The following is a 16,469-nucleotide window of genomic DNA, read 5'->3' as shown; positions in this document are numbered from 1 at the left end:
ATAATGTTCTTTTTAGCAGCATCATATGACCCCTTTAAACATGAAAGACATGTAGTGTTTGTGTAGAGCGGTTTCCCTGGAAACTGTCGTTTATTTTAGGTCTTCATTGCACGCTGTGCACTTTAGAGACAGACAGTGTTGGCTTTTATTCTGACGGATATCATCAGCTTTAAACAAATAATGTATATAGTCTTTTACATTTATATTAAGCCATTTCATTCATACTTTTATACAAAGCAACAAATGATAAGCAAAACACAAGTGGTCATGTAAGGAATCAGTGGAAATTAAAAGTTATCTGCCACAGTTCATACTGAATGACTTCGCAAGTTGTGTTTGGTCCTTTCATGATACTTTTTAAATCTTCTGAGGATATAGTAGACCACTGTTATTTCCCATTATGATAGACTTACAATATGGAAAATACAAAGTTGCTGAAATGGGCATTGATATCAAAGGTTGAACGGATTCAGTGTCTGCCTGGCTAGTTACATTTGCTAAATAATTTGCATATTCCACCACAATTTTCTTAAACTTTTTCCCATGTCACAATTTCCCCATCTGATGAACACGAGTAACGCCACCACACTTGCAAAACTCTGGCCAAACAGCCAAACTTGGATTATCTTCCTCCTCCTCTCTTTCATTTTTGCATCTTTGTTTTTGAACATTTTCTCACGCTAGACATTTTTTGGACAAACATTTTGTGCAGAACAAAGTTGTCACCTTGGTTATTACAGTAAACTAAAACTAAAACCATATTTCAAAAAAAGATGTTACTTGAAATAAAATGTAACAACAAATATTTTATCTTTGTTTTATCTAAGCCAAAGCAACATTTCTAATTTTTTGTTTTATGTATGAATGAATGATGTATGAATGTAACTAAAACTAAAACTGAAATAAATATGAATACAAATATAAACGTATTCAAAACAATAACTTGTAAAAATGACAAGATGAAAAGATTGATGAAAATGATAAAAATGAAAAGATCTTTGTGTCGTGTTTCAGTCACCACATCATTTTCCCATATGCACATGTGTGTTATTTAGTGTCTTTACCGTTATTAAAAAAATTGAAAATATGTTGTATTTGATTGTGTTGTTTATTTATTTACTGAAAAAAAACGGGAGACAATATAATATTGTTTTATTGTCAGACAATGAATGAAAATCAGATTTAGAGTCAACTTCTGACTGAGTAATTAAGAAAGATCAGCAATCTTACACCTGTCATGGAAGATTCATGTCTATATTAAGGAGGGAAAACAATATTTTAAGGGCGAAACTGAAAAACAAAAGGGAAGTTAGTCAATGTGTAATTTGACCTATTCATGTTCATTCAAATGTTCAGTGTTTTAATGCAGTCTAAAAAATGTTTTGGCTTAAAAAAAATTACAGTTTGCATCAATCTTTTTGATTTAAGACAACCTCTAATGAAATTATGTTCCACCAACAAACTATTGAGTTAGAGGAATGTAATAATTTGTAGCAAAAACACACATTTTTAAGTTGATTACTCAAAGGAAACTTCCAACTAATTTAGCTGTGGCCCTGCAAGCAATTAATCTTATTTATTTCAGTACAAACAGTGTTATTGTTGCATAATTTACATACTATTATAGTTTTTGTGTTTTTGTTGAATTTTAAATGAAAATAAAATTTTTATTTTAATGTTAAAGTTTTAGTAATTTTGTTGTGTTTTGCCATTTTTAGTCGTTTTTGTTTCTCATATATAAAACTGAAAAGAAATTATTAAAACAAAAGTTTTATTTTATTTTAGTTCTTTTTTTTTTTTAATTTTAAGGAAGATTTTTATGGTTTAATTTTAGTTCCCGTTTTAGTTAACAATAACAACCCTGAAACCAACAGCTAATATAGCACATGCTAATTGTAAGTTTGTACATTTAATGAACAAGCAAGATATCACTTGTTACTACTGCATGGCAATAGCACAGTCATTGGTCAAAGAGTCAAAACAATATATATCTATGTGGCCAAACACAACCAAACAACAAGCTACTCTTCAGCTCAATAACCACCAACACACCAACAAAACTGGAACTCTTTTAAATGTGAAACATTACACATTAAACAGTAACACTCTCTCTCTCTCTCTCTTTCTCTCACACACGCACACACACACACACACACACACACACACACAAACCTTCACTAAAAAACGCATAAAATAACACTTAATTTAAACATTTATTCTCCTCATTCAGAGCTATAGATCTAAAGTATAGTATTTCTTCATTTGCATTTATTTGCACTCATTTGAAAGCCTTTGACTATTTCCTGTTAAACTAAGATCAGCAACCAGTTTTGTGTGTGCGTACATTATATTTATATTTGTATGAAAGCTTATTCTGGCTAAGAACAGAAACTTAGACAGGAAGAGAGCATCTGGCACTTTTACTACTATTTACGGCTGTGTTTATCTGATGGTACTTGTGCACGGTTTGTATCAGTGGGTCGGTTTGTGGACGTCTGTGTTGTTTGCGTATGAGATACTTGCGTCAGATAGCATTGCTTTTTTGATAACATCATTTGTGCACTGCAAAAATGATGATTGGAGTACATTTTTACAAGAAAATACCTTGAAATAATTATAATAAGACAATTTTGGTCTTTCTACTTCAAAATGTCATGCTTAATTCAGTGTGTTACTTGCCATTTCTTTGTAACTATTTGTATAATTCTGGAGCAATTTTTAAGTGAAAAATCTTTAAAAGTCAATCCTACACTTTTTTCAGTTTAATAAAAAATCATTCTAATGTCAATTAGATTGCACTATAATTATGTTTTGCAATATCAAGGCGTGTGTAGGAACCTGACAGAATGATGGATGATATTGACGCTCTGAAGCTTTTGTAACCAAGTTACGTCTCACTAAGGGCACATCAAGGGTATGAAGGTATATCGAAATGGTCTCAAAACCCCAGATGTCTGCTGACACATCGAGCATCTGATCCTACAGGATGAGCCGAGAGGAACTAGGAATCGGATTTACGTCTATCAATAAAAGCAACGCTAGTGAACTCGCAGACGTGTTTAGGTTAAACGAGCATCCAGTTAGATCATGTTTCCCATCACGGGGCTGATCAATGATGTTGTCAGGAATGAGGTGAAGGATGTGGGTGGAGGTTTCAATGCCAGTAGACGCTGATGATGAAAGCTTTTGGTTTACAAGACGATTGAGGTGATATGACCAAAGAACACTGGCATGAAAGCAGAAGATGGGAAGATTTATGAATGTTGATTAGGGCCAAGGGGGTACAATAATAAAATTTCATAGACGTATTCACGTTTAAATGCAATAAACACAAGCAACGTATTATTCAATGCGTTTTACTTCTAGGTTTATATTATATAATATAATATAATATAATTTAAATTTGCATAAGTAAGCGGCAAAACAGCCCCTTACCATAGCCGCCTGCCAGCTTCAGTGTAAATATTGCGTCGAAATCAAATCAATTTGAGCACGATTTAAACCCGGAACAGCAACATTACAGACTAACTAAAGTTGAAAAAGTGAAAAAGCATAATAGGACCCCTTTAAGACATACTGTATAGTCTGCTTTTCTTATGTTAGAAAAGTAGTAGGCTATCCCAAACATTTTTTTGGGATAGCCAACAGTCAACAGTCAACAGTCAGCTCTTCTGCCTTTTCTTTTGCATTTAAATCTTCATTACAAGCAATCCTGCAGTTCATGAAGAACTTTGTTTTTATGCCTCAAAGAGTTCCATCTATTATTGCCTTGTTTATCTAAAAGTGCACTTTTCCTTGCTTTAAACCTAGTGAAAAAGCCATATGTGATGACTGTTATACACAGTAGACTTTAATTATTTGCATTTATGGTGAAATTACAACATTTTCATGTCAATCCATGTTCATTTTTCCTGCAAACAATGCGCTTTAATTCAGCGCATGCAGCACAGTACAAATAGACTCTGTGCAAAAATGATTGCTGCACTGCTGCAGACCGAATGCTCCTGTAAGGTAACATATCCCGACTGCAAAATCCAACACAATTAATTTGGTTCTTCTGGCTGCTGCGGCTGGGCATATGTGTGTGTGTGTGTTGGAAAGAGACGCACGCAAAGAGAACTGTTCAATTTAATATGGAAACTGATAAGATACTGATTTTAGTTTATCTAAATTAAGTAGGTCAGGGGGGTATTCCAGAAAGCAGGTTATGTGACATACCCGGGTATGTTTAAGGTAATTAAGCGGATAAACTCAGCTTTTGGTTCCAAAAACAGAGGTAACTTTCAGAGTATGTAAGTAGTAGGGCTGAACGATTAATTGCACTTTCTTATAGCTCTAGCAGTACTTTGATGACACACACCGATCGGTCTAGCAGCGCTGCTTCAAGTTGAACACATCTAAGCAGTCTTCAGAGGAAGCATCAAGTGGTTCGTTTCCACTGAGCGGTACGGGTCAGTACAGTACAGTACAGTACAATTCAGGACTGAACACCCTGATCCCGCTTTCGTTTCCACTGCCAACAGTACCCTTACTTGATAGGCGTGGTGTATGCATAAAAGTAGCGATCGACGATAAAGCCGTTTCTCAATATGACATAAAGCACAACTCTAAAACTCAGTTTTAATGAACAATAACAGCAATTATGAAAGTATAAGTACAAAGTATAAGAGGCTTATATAAGAGGAAACAAAGACAAAAGCAAACAATTCAGTCAAACGTATGCTACAAAGTCAGCGCTGTACTACGGTAAAGTTCAAAATAAATATATAAAGTTAAACATAACTTTGTGCTCAGCCAAAACAATTCGACCAGGAACAAATAATAGATTCATGAGACCACGAATGCCTATTAAATTTACCCAAAACGAATTGTATCTCATGTTTAATCACTACAGAGACATCAGAGCCAGCGGCAAATGTCGGAAGGACTAGCCAAGCTAAGGCTGCTCTATGCGGATACATGAGCACTGAGCGCCTGGTGATCGCCTGGAGCTCTCCGAAATCGGCATAGCAAATTTTCAAATAGGCGCACATGGAAATTACTCAAGCAGTAACAGTGTTACGGTGCATTTCATTACTGAAGACTTCGACCTTAAGATAATATATATATAATAAGGTAATATACTGTATGTATATATATATATATATATATATATATATATATATGGTTGTATGATATGTTAATTATAAAGCACTAATATAAGTAATATATAAGGTAATATATTCTTCTAATATGGTTACTATACAATATTTATTTTATTGGCATATATAATAAATATCTGTATAAATTATAAAACACTATTATGAAATTATAAACACTATAAATTTATTATATATATATTTATTTCATTTTATATTATCATCTCACACAGCATGGATCGGCATTTTCTATAATGTATTTTTATAATAAAAATGCATATCTGATATGACATTATATAATTAGCATCAAACAAACAATATAATTTAAAAAAAGGATTAAAGATTAAACAGAAAAAAAGATAAATGACTGCACAACCACCAGTTAGGTGGCGATATGAACCAAGTATGCGAATGGCCTTTGAATAGAAGAAGAAGAAAGAAGCAGTATGGTGCGCTTTTTAGCGTCCGTTTCCATAGTGACTCGTCGATTCTTCGCTCTGTTGAGAATGTCTTGAATCTTAACCAGGAACATACTCTGGGTTGAATGAACTTACTCCCGGACGCGTTTTTGGAACCAACATACCTCAAGTAAGCAAGGTTTGGGTTAATCAACAGAGAGTTCAGGGTTTAGCAGATTGTAAGTTAACCTTGCTTTCTGGAATACACCCCCGGGTTAATTTATACAATGTAGCATTTATTACTTGTAGTTTTTTGTCCTGTTGCTTGTAATTAGTTACATCAGTGAGCTTGAGTTTTTCTTTTTTATTGTTTTTTTTTCTGTGATATTGACAGCGGTGACAAGAATTATGAAAATTCTATGATATCAAAAACTTTGATAACATAAAAACCTTATTAAAAGCAAAAGTAACTATATCGTGATATATATCATCGTGATATACAATTACTCATATCGTGATATATATATATGTGTATATTAGGGCTGCCCTCGACTAAAGATTTTTCTGGTCGACTAGTAGTTGTTCATTTTAAGCATTAGTCGACTAATCGCACATTTATTAATAAACCATTTAAATCTTTATAATGAGCCTTTAATTACCTACATAGCCCAATAAGTGCACAAGCGCACGCATAAATCTTGCCACAGCACACCACAGCAAGTAATGATAGTGAATGTGTTGGGAAAAACAGTAAGGAGACTGAATTAACATTTTAATAATTTTTATTTGATAAACTAGTGCTTTCTTTGGTTTTGGTTTAAGTCGGCGACACTGACTCGTCATCTTCGCAGTAGTGGATGCGCCTGTATGCATATTTCATATGGATTACATAATCTGAGAATATTTGTTTTCCATTTGAATTGGTTCATTTGAAAGCAGACGTTATTTTGTGGGTGGAGCCTATCTGGTGGCAGAAAATGACAGTTTTCAAGTAGCTTTTTATCGAGAAAAAAAGTGAGAATTGTGAGATAAAATAAATAAATGTTATGTAACATGTTAATAGAAATAGGTTTAAATTTTGTGCTGTAACTGTAGGTCTAATACAATACGTCCCCTATGAACTGCATATGTGAATATTATGTACCTATTGTTTAAATCAAATTTATGCATTAAAAGTAATCATAGCAATTTTCATCCATAGTCTGTAACCCGATCTCATGAAAGTGCGTATAAATAGTACGCCAAATAAAAACAAAAACTTGTGGTATTGCTACGCAAAAATTGACTTTGGCGTGTATATGCTACGCAATGGGTAGGATTAGGGTTGTGGGGTACATATGTATAATATGTACGCGAAAACTGCGTATCATATGCACGCCAACAAATTTCGTATCATATGCACGCCAAACACGTGTGTATCATATGCTCGCCAAAGTAAATTTTTGCGTATCAATACCACAAGTTTTTGTTTTTATTTGGCATACTATTTATACGCACTTTCATGAGACCAGGCTCGTTTAAACATCTGTGTTTAGCTTCAAATGACATCCAAAGGCACAATTTTGTTTTTCTCTTATTCCATGGATTTTACCCATTTCCTTCCACTTGTTACCAGTGTTTTTGTGCCACCACTATGCACACGCAACTGCAAGTTATGTAACTGTGACGTCTACTCCAAACTGGTCTATTCACACACATGCACACTCATATCGTGTATCAATGTTAAATATTGCATATACCCCAAACCTTTGAACAGCTGTATAGTTTTTGGTCATAAACAGTATGCATTAGTATAGGACATTTTATTATTGAAAAAGCAAGGCAATGCTGCTATCAAAGTTGGACACAGCCTTGTATAAGATATCACACTCAATATATATTTAATGTTACACTTCAGATATTTATAATATTTTGAGCAAAATATTAGGGAAGAAGAGGGTGTGAAAATGAAACTGTGCGACCTGGTGCCTACACTAGATGAAACCAACAGGAAATTCTGATGAAACACTGTTCTCATTTTTCAAAAACGAAGGCTTTTCGTAAGTGTACATTGTCTTGATGCAGACATGCAGTTCATGTTCAGTCTTTGTGTTTAAATGTCAACTTTTCCTTTATTAAAAATATCTTATCGTTTCTTTCAGTGATTTTTAATAAAGGAATAGTTTCTTTGAATTTTTTACAACCTGGATGTTTTAGATAAATGAGCTTAGGCAGACAGTTTGTGTTTGAACGTACAGCTTGTAAAGTTGTAACGCTTTATTTCATTCCTTAGTTTTAGTCCAGTCTCTTTTTAAAACAGTATAGCTTATATAAACATCAGCATGATCCGATCACAAGTGGTCAGTGCTGAATTCAGTCCTAAAGGGTGCTTCTGTGATTGGAACGGTACCAGTTCCAAGGATTTGGTTGTTTTGTTGTTCCATCTCTTTTTGACACTCTTTTTGACACTCTTTCTTCCATGTTCTCCTGAGGATGAGTAACACATTTGAAGCGCTGGCTTGACCCGTTCTGCTCATGAAGCAGTACAGAAGTGGATCAGCCAGGCAGTTGAGCATCGAGAGTAAGACGCTGACCTTATATCCGAAGAAGAGCCAGTTGGGATATGGACAATCCTCCAGCAAAACCCTCAAAACCATCATGATGTGCACAGGCCCAAAACACAAATAAAGGGTCAACAAAATGCATCCAAGAAGCCTGAAGACATGCCGGCGCTCCATCGATCCAAGCGTTTGGTTTCTCTTCACATCCGAACATATTCGCCAATAACAGAAACCCACAACCAATGCAGGAATGAGGAAGCCTACAACAAAACGAGCAACGTTGACTACTCTTTGCCTTTGGGGCAAAGGAAATAAATCCAAGCAGATTGAGTTATCCACATCATAGATACTGTCTGGATGCACGGTCATTGCATTGAATACAACAGTAAAAATCCAAGCAGCAATGCTCATGCTGACCGCAGTCTTGCGCTTTCTAAAAGTGCAAAATTTGAGCGGGTAAACGATGGCTAAGTAGCGATCCACCGCGATGCAGCTCAGAAGCATAGCGCTGGTGTAGAAATTTGTGAAGAGCAGGAAAACACAAACAACACACATCGTCTTGCCGTGAGGCCACACATCGTAAAGACAGAATTGAACCCACACTGGTAAGCACATGATAAACAAGAGGTCCGAGAGAGCCAGGTTAAACAGATAGACGCCCAGCTCGTTCTTCTGACAGATGAGCCGATACGACACAAACAGGAAGAAGACATTGGACGGGATGCCGATCAGGATCACAGTCAGTTGCAGGCCTACGAATACCATCTTTTCAGGATGTGCAGACGGGTAGCAGTCATCTGTTTCATTTGGGCTGGAGTTGTTCATCAATTCGACCATTATGCTCATCTCAATGCAGCTAGTTTAGAGATAAACATTAATTATTTTGTGGGATAGTTTTACTTCACAGTAGAATAGCAATTATGAACCAAATTATTCATGCAAAACTGTAGCTTATTCAACATGGCTCCAGACCTCTTTTCTTGCTACTCTTTTCTATAAGTGAATGTGGACAGATGCTGTCATGGTCAAAAATGGTGAAAAAAAAAAAATAAAGTCACCTAGGGTCATATGATGGCAGATTTAGAAGTTTTTTAAATGTTCAATAAGAGTTTTTAATTTTAAATTGAGATTTTTAGAATTTTGATTGTTCTGTTCACCAAGGCAGCATTTATTTGATTATAAATAGAGTAAAAACAGTAATATTGTGAAATGCTATTACAAAAATAGCTATTTTGCTATAATAGCGAATATGAATATATTATAAAAGGCCATTTATTTCTGTAATGCAAAGTGTCACATGATCCTTCAGAAATCATTCTAATATGCTGATTTGCTGCTCAATAAACTTTTCTGATTATTATCAATGTTGAAAACAGTTATGGTGTCGAATATGTTTGTGGAAACTGTCATACATTTGATATTTGCTCAATAGAAAGTTCAAAAGAACAGCATTTATTTGAAATATTAATGTTTTGTAACATTGAAAATGTAATTTTGAACAATTTAAGGCATCTTTGCTGAATTAAAAAAAACAGTTTCTTTCAAAGAAAAATCATGGTGATCCCAAACCTCTGATGTAGATCAAACAGTAGAGACTGATATTTGATTCCCTAGGAATACATGAAACACCTTTAATACAATGTAAGATGCTTTTGGATAAAAGCATAAAATGTAAGTCATTTTTAAGCCATTCGAGAGCTACATTTTCATCTCTTCCTCACGCAACACTATCATATTGATTTAAAAGACTTGTTGTAATGTACCCTCCTTGTAATATAGACTTGCAGTATTGTAATATATGGACTATTTTTCGATATTTTGTCGATGCTTAAGCTTAACAGTCACTGGTTGCTTTTGCTGTACGGAAGAGCCGGGTCAATATTCTGCCTAAGATCTTCTTATACAAAATAAATAATGTTACACGAGTTGAGTGACATGAGGGCAAGTACATGATGACAGAAGGAGTGAACTTTCTCTTTAAGCAGATTTATTTACTGACCTACAATATCTATCACAAAACAGCCCAAATATTACTAGAATAACATTGTAGCTTCACTAGAATGTTGCAATAAATCAACCAAACAAACCTTTGAACGTGCCACACCATGAAAAGCCAATGTGCTGAATATTTATCTGAAGAGACAAATCTAAACTCACCATAAGTGCAGAGATTCAGAAATCAGTTTTTGGTCAAAAATGTGAATTATGATAAGATTTACAAAGATATACATGAAAGAACTGCACGTTACAACGATCTCCTACCCATGGGAGGAAGTAAGAGCAAACATCACTTCCTTGTTTGCTTCTGTTTAACCACAGTGTGTAGAAACCACCAGTGGTGGAAAGAGTACTGAAAAAATATACTCAAGTAAAAGTACCATTACCTTCCAAAAACTGTAGTGTGAGTAGTAAAAGTACTACTCAGAGTAGGCCTATAGTTGGAATTTTCACATGTGTGCACTCGCAATATCAACAAAACCTTGTGCTTTTGTAAAATAAGGAAAACAAACAGGATGCGCTTTCTGTCGTCTTGGTCTTGAGCAGGAGCTCTTCACCGACATGATAAATATATCTACAGAATGCTTTAAATTACTATTTTAAAACGAAATAATTCAAATCAAAAACAAAAACTCTTTCATTATGTAATCCGTAAAGATGCATTTCTCTCTAAAGGCAAGTCCAATGAGGAGATAGCGAGTCAGGTTCGTCAAATTCATTTTTGCAACATTGACTCAGAAAACATTAGTTTATTAACAAATAATTCAAATATCCCCTCACTATTTTTTACTTTTTTTGTTTGTTTTTAATTAATTTTTTTGTTAGATTTTGGGCTGCTGTGCCAAAATTGTGTTTGCATTCAGTAGCCTATACGGCAGCATTTTTGTGCCACGTTTAACGGGGTCATCGGACGCCCATTTTCCACAAGTTGATATGATTCTGACTCGCCGTCAAAAATGACGGTGTATTTTTAAGTTTCCACTGTTATTAAAAAAAAATGCAAGTGATCGCGCTGACGCCTCCATGTCCTGCAAAGCGTGCTTTAGCTTCCACTCTCCGCACAAACGATTGGATATGCGCCTAACAGCGCTCATTTAGCAGATTCACTCTCTGCCAGCAGGTGGCGCTTAAAGCGTTTCCTTGGTTTCCGCTGTAAACAAAGCAGCGCTGCACTTATGGCAAGATGAAAAGAAAAAATACCATATAAACTTCATATAAAGTAAGTTCCCCTCAGACATGCATTCATATAAACTCCTTCTCCTAAATGAATCGCGATTTGTTTAGCATCTCAACCGATTTGAATCGTCACATATTTGAATCGATGTTCAACCGGCTCGCGGTTAATCGTTACATCCCTAGTTTAAGTAAAGCAAAGTCATTGTCAAACAAGCTACATCACCATTTTGCTAAATTTCCCATTGTCTGTGTTCTTTGTGTTAGTAGAAAGAAAGAAATTCTTATGGGTTTAAGCAACGTGAGTAAGTGAGTGAATAATGACAGAACTTTCCTTTTAGGTGAGCCATTTCCTCTTTACATCAAGTGTTTTAATAGCAGTGGTTTGTTTTGCATTTCTGCCAGATGAACAGGTGAAGTCAAACATCTTTCAGAAACCACAGACAATATTTCAATAACAGCTTTGCATGTTTGTTGCAGCAGATAAGATATGTTTCACAACTCTCTTTTCTTTTCTGGAAACAAATGCACACGCCATCAAAAATCATCAGTGAAGTCATAAAAAAATTTCACACATATTTACAATTTATTTTTGTATAGGCCTACAAACTTTTTTAAAAAGAAGCCTTTAGGAGTTTAACCCTATGAAGCTACTGTATCATATTTGATACACAAATTTGTAAGGCCTGTAAATGATAAAAATTGTGCTGAAAATCCATCTGCTCCATGCCTTCTGTCATCTGATTGACTTTTTAATCAAGGAAATGTCCTTTTTAGTGTAATTGTACAAATGTCCACCAGCTGCTGCTTCACGTGTCTTTCTGCTGTCAAATGTTTACTGATTTTTATCAGGTTAATGTAAGAATAACTTTAGTAATATTTCCAGATGAACACTTACTGGACTGAAGCAGCTCAGCTTTACTTGATTCTCCATCAATCATGTTTTAGTCTCAAATCTGATCCTCAGGATCTTTTGAGGAGCGTTTGTTTCCAGAAGCTTTACTTTCACTGTTCCTCAGCGGAGGAATGATCTTCACAAGCCTCCAGAACATCTCACATCTTCTGAAGAGACTTTATTTCTTCAGCTCTCAATCAGCATTGGATTGCATTGCATTATATGTTTGGATCATTTCAGTCTCATCTTACAAAGACATTACTGGAGATATAGAGTGACCACTGATATTTATATAATTTTATGTAAGTATCCACTATACTGTCAGATCTCATGGATTTACATTACAAGCATTATAATTTTTTTTTTATCATATAAATTACACCAAATTGCATATTTTGCTCAGTTTGAGTCTCTGAAATAAAGTTAAGCAGTTTTTTCCTCCATAGTCTATTATAAAAATATCATGTTATATGAGCCATAAAAGCCTGATGTATCAAATATGATACTCAAAAAAGGTTCAGTAAACTGTTCCATAAAAAAAAAATAAAAAATCTGACTATAATTCCAAGTCTGATTTTACATGCTAAGGATCATGAGAAACATATTCAGTCTGTTAATAACATTCAGAATGTCAGTCTTTCATCACAGATGAGTAAATCTTACTGAATTGCTCCTCACAGAGCTTAAAAAGTCTTTTCATTTCATTTTTGGCACTGTCACTTATGAGGCAATAAAGGATGGGGTCTAAAACGCTGTTTATTGTCGTTGTGGCCACAAAAACCATGTAAACGTCCCTGAGATTGTGCGCGACGCTGCAGTTTCCAGGCTCCAGCAGTCCTCTGATGAACATCACCACCTGGAAGGGCGTAAAAGCCAACAAGTAGGTGAAAAGGAGAGAGAAGAGAAGGCGGCAGATCTTTCTCCGTTCGCTGACCACAGTAGAGGTGCTTTTCTTCAGCGCCCTGATGATCTCCTCGAAGCAGAAGATCATAATGAGCACAGGAACCAGAAATCCCAGGACCGTACGTGTGATGGCCACGTTTGCGGCGGCGGCACTCATTATCATCGGCTCCTCGCACATACGACTGCCAGAAAAGTTCCCGATCGCCTCTGTGTAGGTTAGAAGACCCACATGAAGCACGATCTCTACCAGCCATACGATGATGCTCACCAACACGGTGGTTCTGACCTCTCGCACACGTGCGAAATGCAGCGGAAACACGATGGCTAAATATCGGTCCACAGAGATGCAGCACAGAAAGCCTGAACCCACGTAGAAGCTGTTGAACATGACCACCGCTATAATGCTGCACAGACTGTCGTTCAGCGCATAGCCGAGTGCCATCACGATCCAAATGGGTAGAGTTAGGATATACAGCAGATCTCCGACTGACAAATTAATCAGATAAACCGCCAAATTATTGCCCTTCTTCATCAGAACCCAGGCCACGTACAGGGACAGACAGTTTGCTGGAAATCCAATGATGAAGAACAGCGAGTAAGCCGTCGGGTACATGTACCGCTCCACTGCGTTTCCATGTAGGCAGATCCCAGATTCCAGAGTCCCGTTTACAGAAGCGTTCTGGTCCATGGTAGATGCTAAAGTATCATTTTTCTAAAGAAGGTGAATGTCGTTCTCAGGTACTTCCAGTGAATTAGTACTATACTGTGAGTAGGCGTTGCCTTCACGGAAAAACAAGGCATGCAAATCATGTTTTAAAAAGAACTAGGACAGTATGACAGCATCCAGGATCAAATTTATATATTCATTTATTTAATAAATACGATCACCATACATACATTTGGGATCAGTTACCATTCATGTATGTATTTTCTTATTTATTTAATAGGATTACTTACCATACATTTGTGATAACTCTATCTATCTGTCTATCTATCTATCTATCTATCTATCTATCTATCTATCTATGTCTAAAGTTTTCTTTTTAATGCCTAATCAAATCCATTTATTTGGGATCACTTCCATTTAATTAATTTATTAATTAATTGATTAGGATTATTAATACATTTGCAATCACTTCCATTTATTTAATTATTTTTTTTATTTTTTTATTCAATATTTAATAAATGTTCATCTCTAATCTAAACTCTTAAGTTTTGTCATAAATGGAAAAGATTAATTTGCTTATTTTAGTTGCAAACATAAAATGGCCTGAGTTGTCTTACAAGTATTTGTCATGAATACAGTATTCCATTTATATGGAATACAGATGGTCTTATTAATGGTAAACATTTAAGACCATCTGTATTCCATATAAATACTTCACGTCCTACAACACATTGTATTAAATAAGCCCTTTAATTCTCATTTGCTTTAGATTTATTAGACTAACCAATTAAAAAACTGCTGATCAGATTTCAATTACAGTTTTAGTATTTGACACTTTTCAGCAGTATTTTATCTGGACGGTTGTTTAAACATTTCTCTAACCTGTTCTTCTGTCTCACCAGCTCATGACATAAAACCTTTCTGCACAAATTCCTTTTAGACTGATGAACTGCAGATGCAGAAGTGTTATCATACCGTACGTATGGAAAGTTTACACATCTGGATTAACAGAGATAACTGAAGCATCTTACATGTGATGTACTTTGTGAAATGAGAGTGGTTTATGTGAAGAATTGCATGGAAAATTGCCTGACTGTATATGTCATTTCTGAAGTGAAGTATTACATCCTGGCTGCATCCCAGTTCTTGTATTTGTAGTACACTAGAATTGTGTTCTGGTGGTGGAGAAAGTACATACTGTACTTCTGAAGATCAGACTACTGCAATTTAAACCCTGTATGATACGGTGCAGTTCCTAATAAATGTCCTGGTGGGTTCATGGGATTGATGGGAGATGATGGCACAGGTATGTGTGGTTTAGTAGAGGAGAATTTGCTTATCCGTAGTTGAGTATTTGCATGTTTACAAGTTAGCAGCAAGGTATAATAATAAACATAGAAACACAACATTATGAAGTGCAAAAATAATTGAAATTACAATTTCAGTGCCTGCTTTTTGAAATAGGTTAACACGTTTTATTTGACAAAGTTTCATTCTAATAACTCAATTTGATGACTCATTGTAATACAGATTTGCAGCCCCTATTAATTAATTAATAATTAATTAATTAATGACATTCATTCGCCAGCACGGCTGGTTGAATGTAAATGCTATGTTTTAAAGGGGTCATATGATGTTGCTAAAAAGAACATTATTTTGTGTATTTGGTGTAATGAAATGTGTTTATGCGGTTTAAGGTTAAAAAAAACACATTATTTTCCACATACTGTACATTATTGTTTCTCCTCTATGCCCCGCCTTTCTGAAACGCGTCGATTTTTACAAAGCTCATCGGTGAAAGCCGATCCGGCGATCCACAGCACGAAGTTGATGTATTTCCTCAGCGCCCAGCACGGATCAGCTCTAGGCATGACGAAGCAGATATCGTCCTCTTTTGGAAGGCCAAACAAAGTAGTTTCGCTTTCACAACGAAACACACAGCGTCTCCATGACATGGCGGCGTCCTGTGTGAAAGACACCGGAGTATAACGTTGTCTATGTAGGCAATACACAGGTTTAGGAACGGAGCTATAGTGTCCAGAACAGCATTTAACAATAATTTTGGCTAAATTAAAGCCAGAATGAGCCAAAATATGTTATTGTGCATTTGGTTATGATAGTATGTTACTGTGCATATACTTCAGACTCAGAATCACAAAGAGCTTTATTGCCAAGTGTCAGGAGCTTCCAGTGCAGAAAGTACAGACAAAGTGCAGACATACATATACTTTAAGGTAATAAAATGAAATAAAACTCTAATAATAAAGAAAATAAACAATAAATAAAAATAACAACATGGTAATAAAATATAGAGGAAAAATAGCAATAGACAGAATTATGAGTGTGCATATGTGCTATTTACAGATGAAAAGGTTTGATAAGTTGTTTCCAGATGCACAGTCCTGAGATGTGTTATGTAGGCTATTGTTTAGGTGGAAGATGTCCTGGGTGAAAAAGCTGTTCTTGTGTCTGGCTGTTTTGGTGCTCAATGCTCACATTGGGATATTCTTGCGTTATTATAAAAACACATTGTTTTCCTTCAGAATTAATTATGTAGCCTGCCATAATTCAGATTTTAAAAGTATGATGATGATGATGATGATGATGATGAGTGTTGTTGTTATTATTATTCTTTTTTTTAATTATGTCTAGAAAAATCATGCAATTTTGTAAAATCTTGCTATAAATTTATTGATTGATTTATTTTCCCTACACGTAGAGTTAATCAGATAAAAAAAAATAATAACCTTGAAGTAT

At 35.3% G+C, this 16,469-nt stretch overlaps 2 protein-coding genes across 2 annotated transcripts; both read right to left on the bottom strand.

Annotated features, from left to right (window-relative positions):
• Nucleotides 1-7,866: 7,866 nt before the first annotated feature.
• On the bottom strand, nt 7,867-8,913 carry LOC107757680 (psychosine receptor-like). Its single transcript, XM_016575242.1, has one exon. It carries the CDS (start codon nt 8,911-8,913, stop codon nt 7,867-7,869), a length of 1,047 nt encoding a protein of 348 aa, XP_016430728.1.
• Nucleotides 8,914-12,773: 3,860 nt separating this feature from the next.
• Nucleotides 12,774-13,733, bottom strand: LOC107757679 (ovarian cancer G-protein coupled receptor 1-like). The gene has a single exon (XM_016575241.1). The coding sequence runs from the start codon at nt 13,731-13,733 to the stop codon at nt 12,774-12,776; it is 960 nt and encodes a 319-aa protein (XP_016430727.1).
• Between the last annotated feature and the right edge of the window lie 2,736 nt (nt 13,734-16,469).

This window comes from Sinocyclocheilus rhinocerous, unplaced genomic scaffold, assembly GCF_001515625.1.
Source record: "Sinocyclocheilus rhinocerous isolate Xijiao unplaced genomic scaffold, SAMN03320098_v1.1 scaffold2850, whole genome shotgun sequence".
In the NCBI taxonomy this organism is placed as follows: Eukaryota; Metazoa; Chordata; class Actinopteri; order Cypriniformes; family Cyprinidae; genus Sinocyclocheilus; species Sinocyclocheilus rhinocerous.
This window is presented reverse-complemented; position numbering and strand designations above follow the sequence as displayed.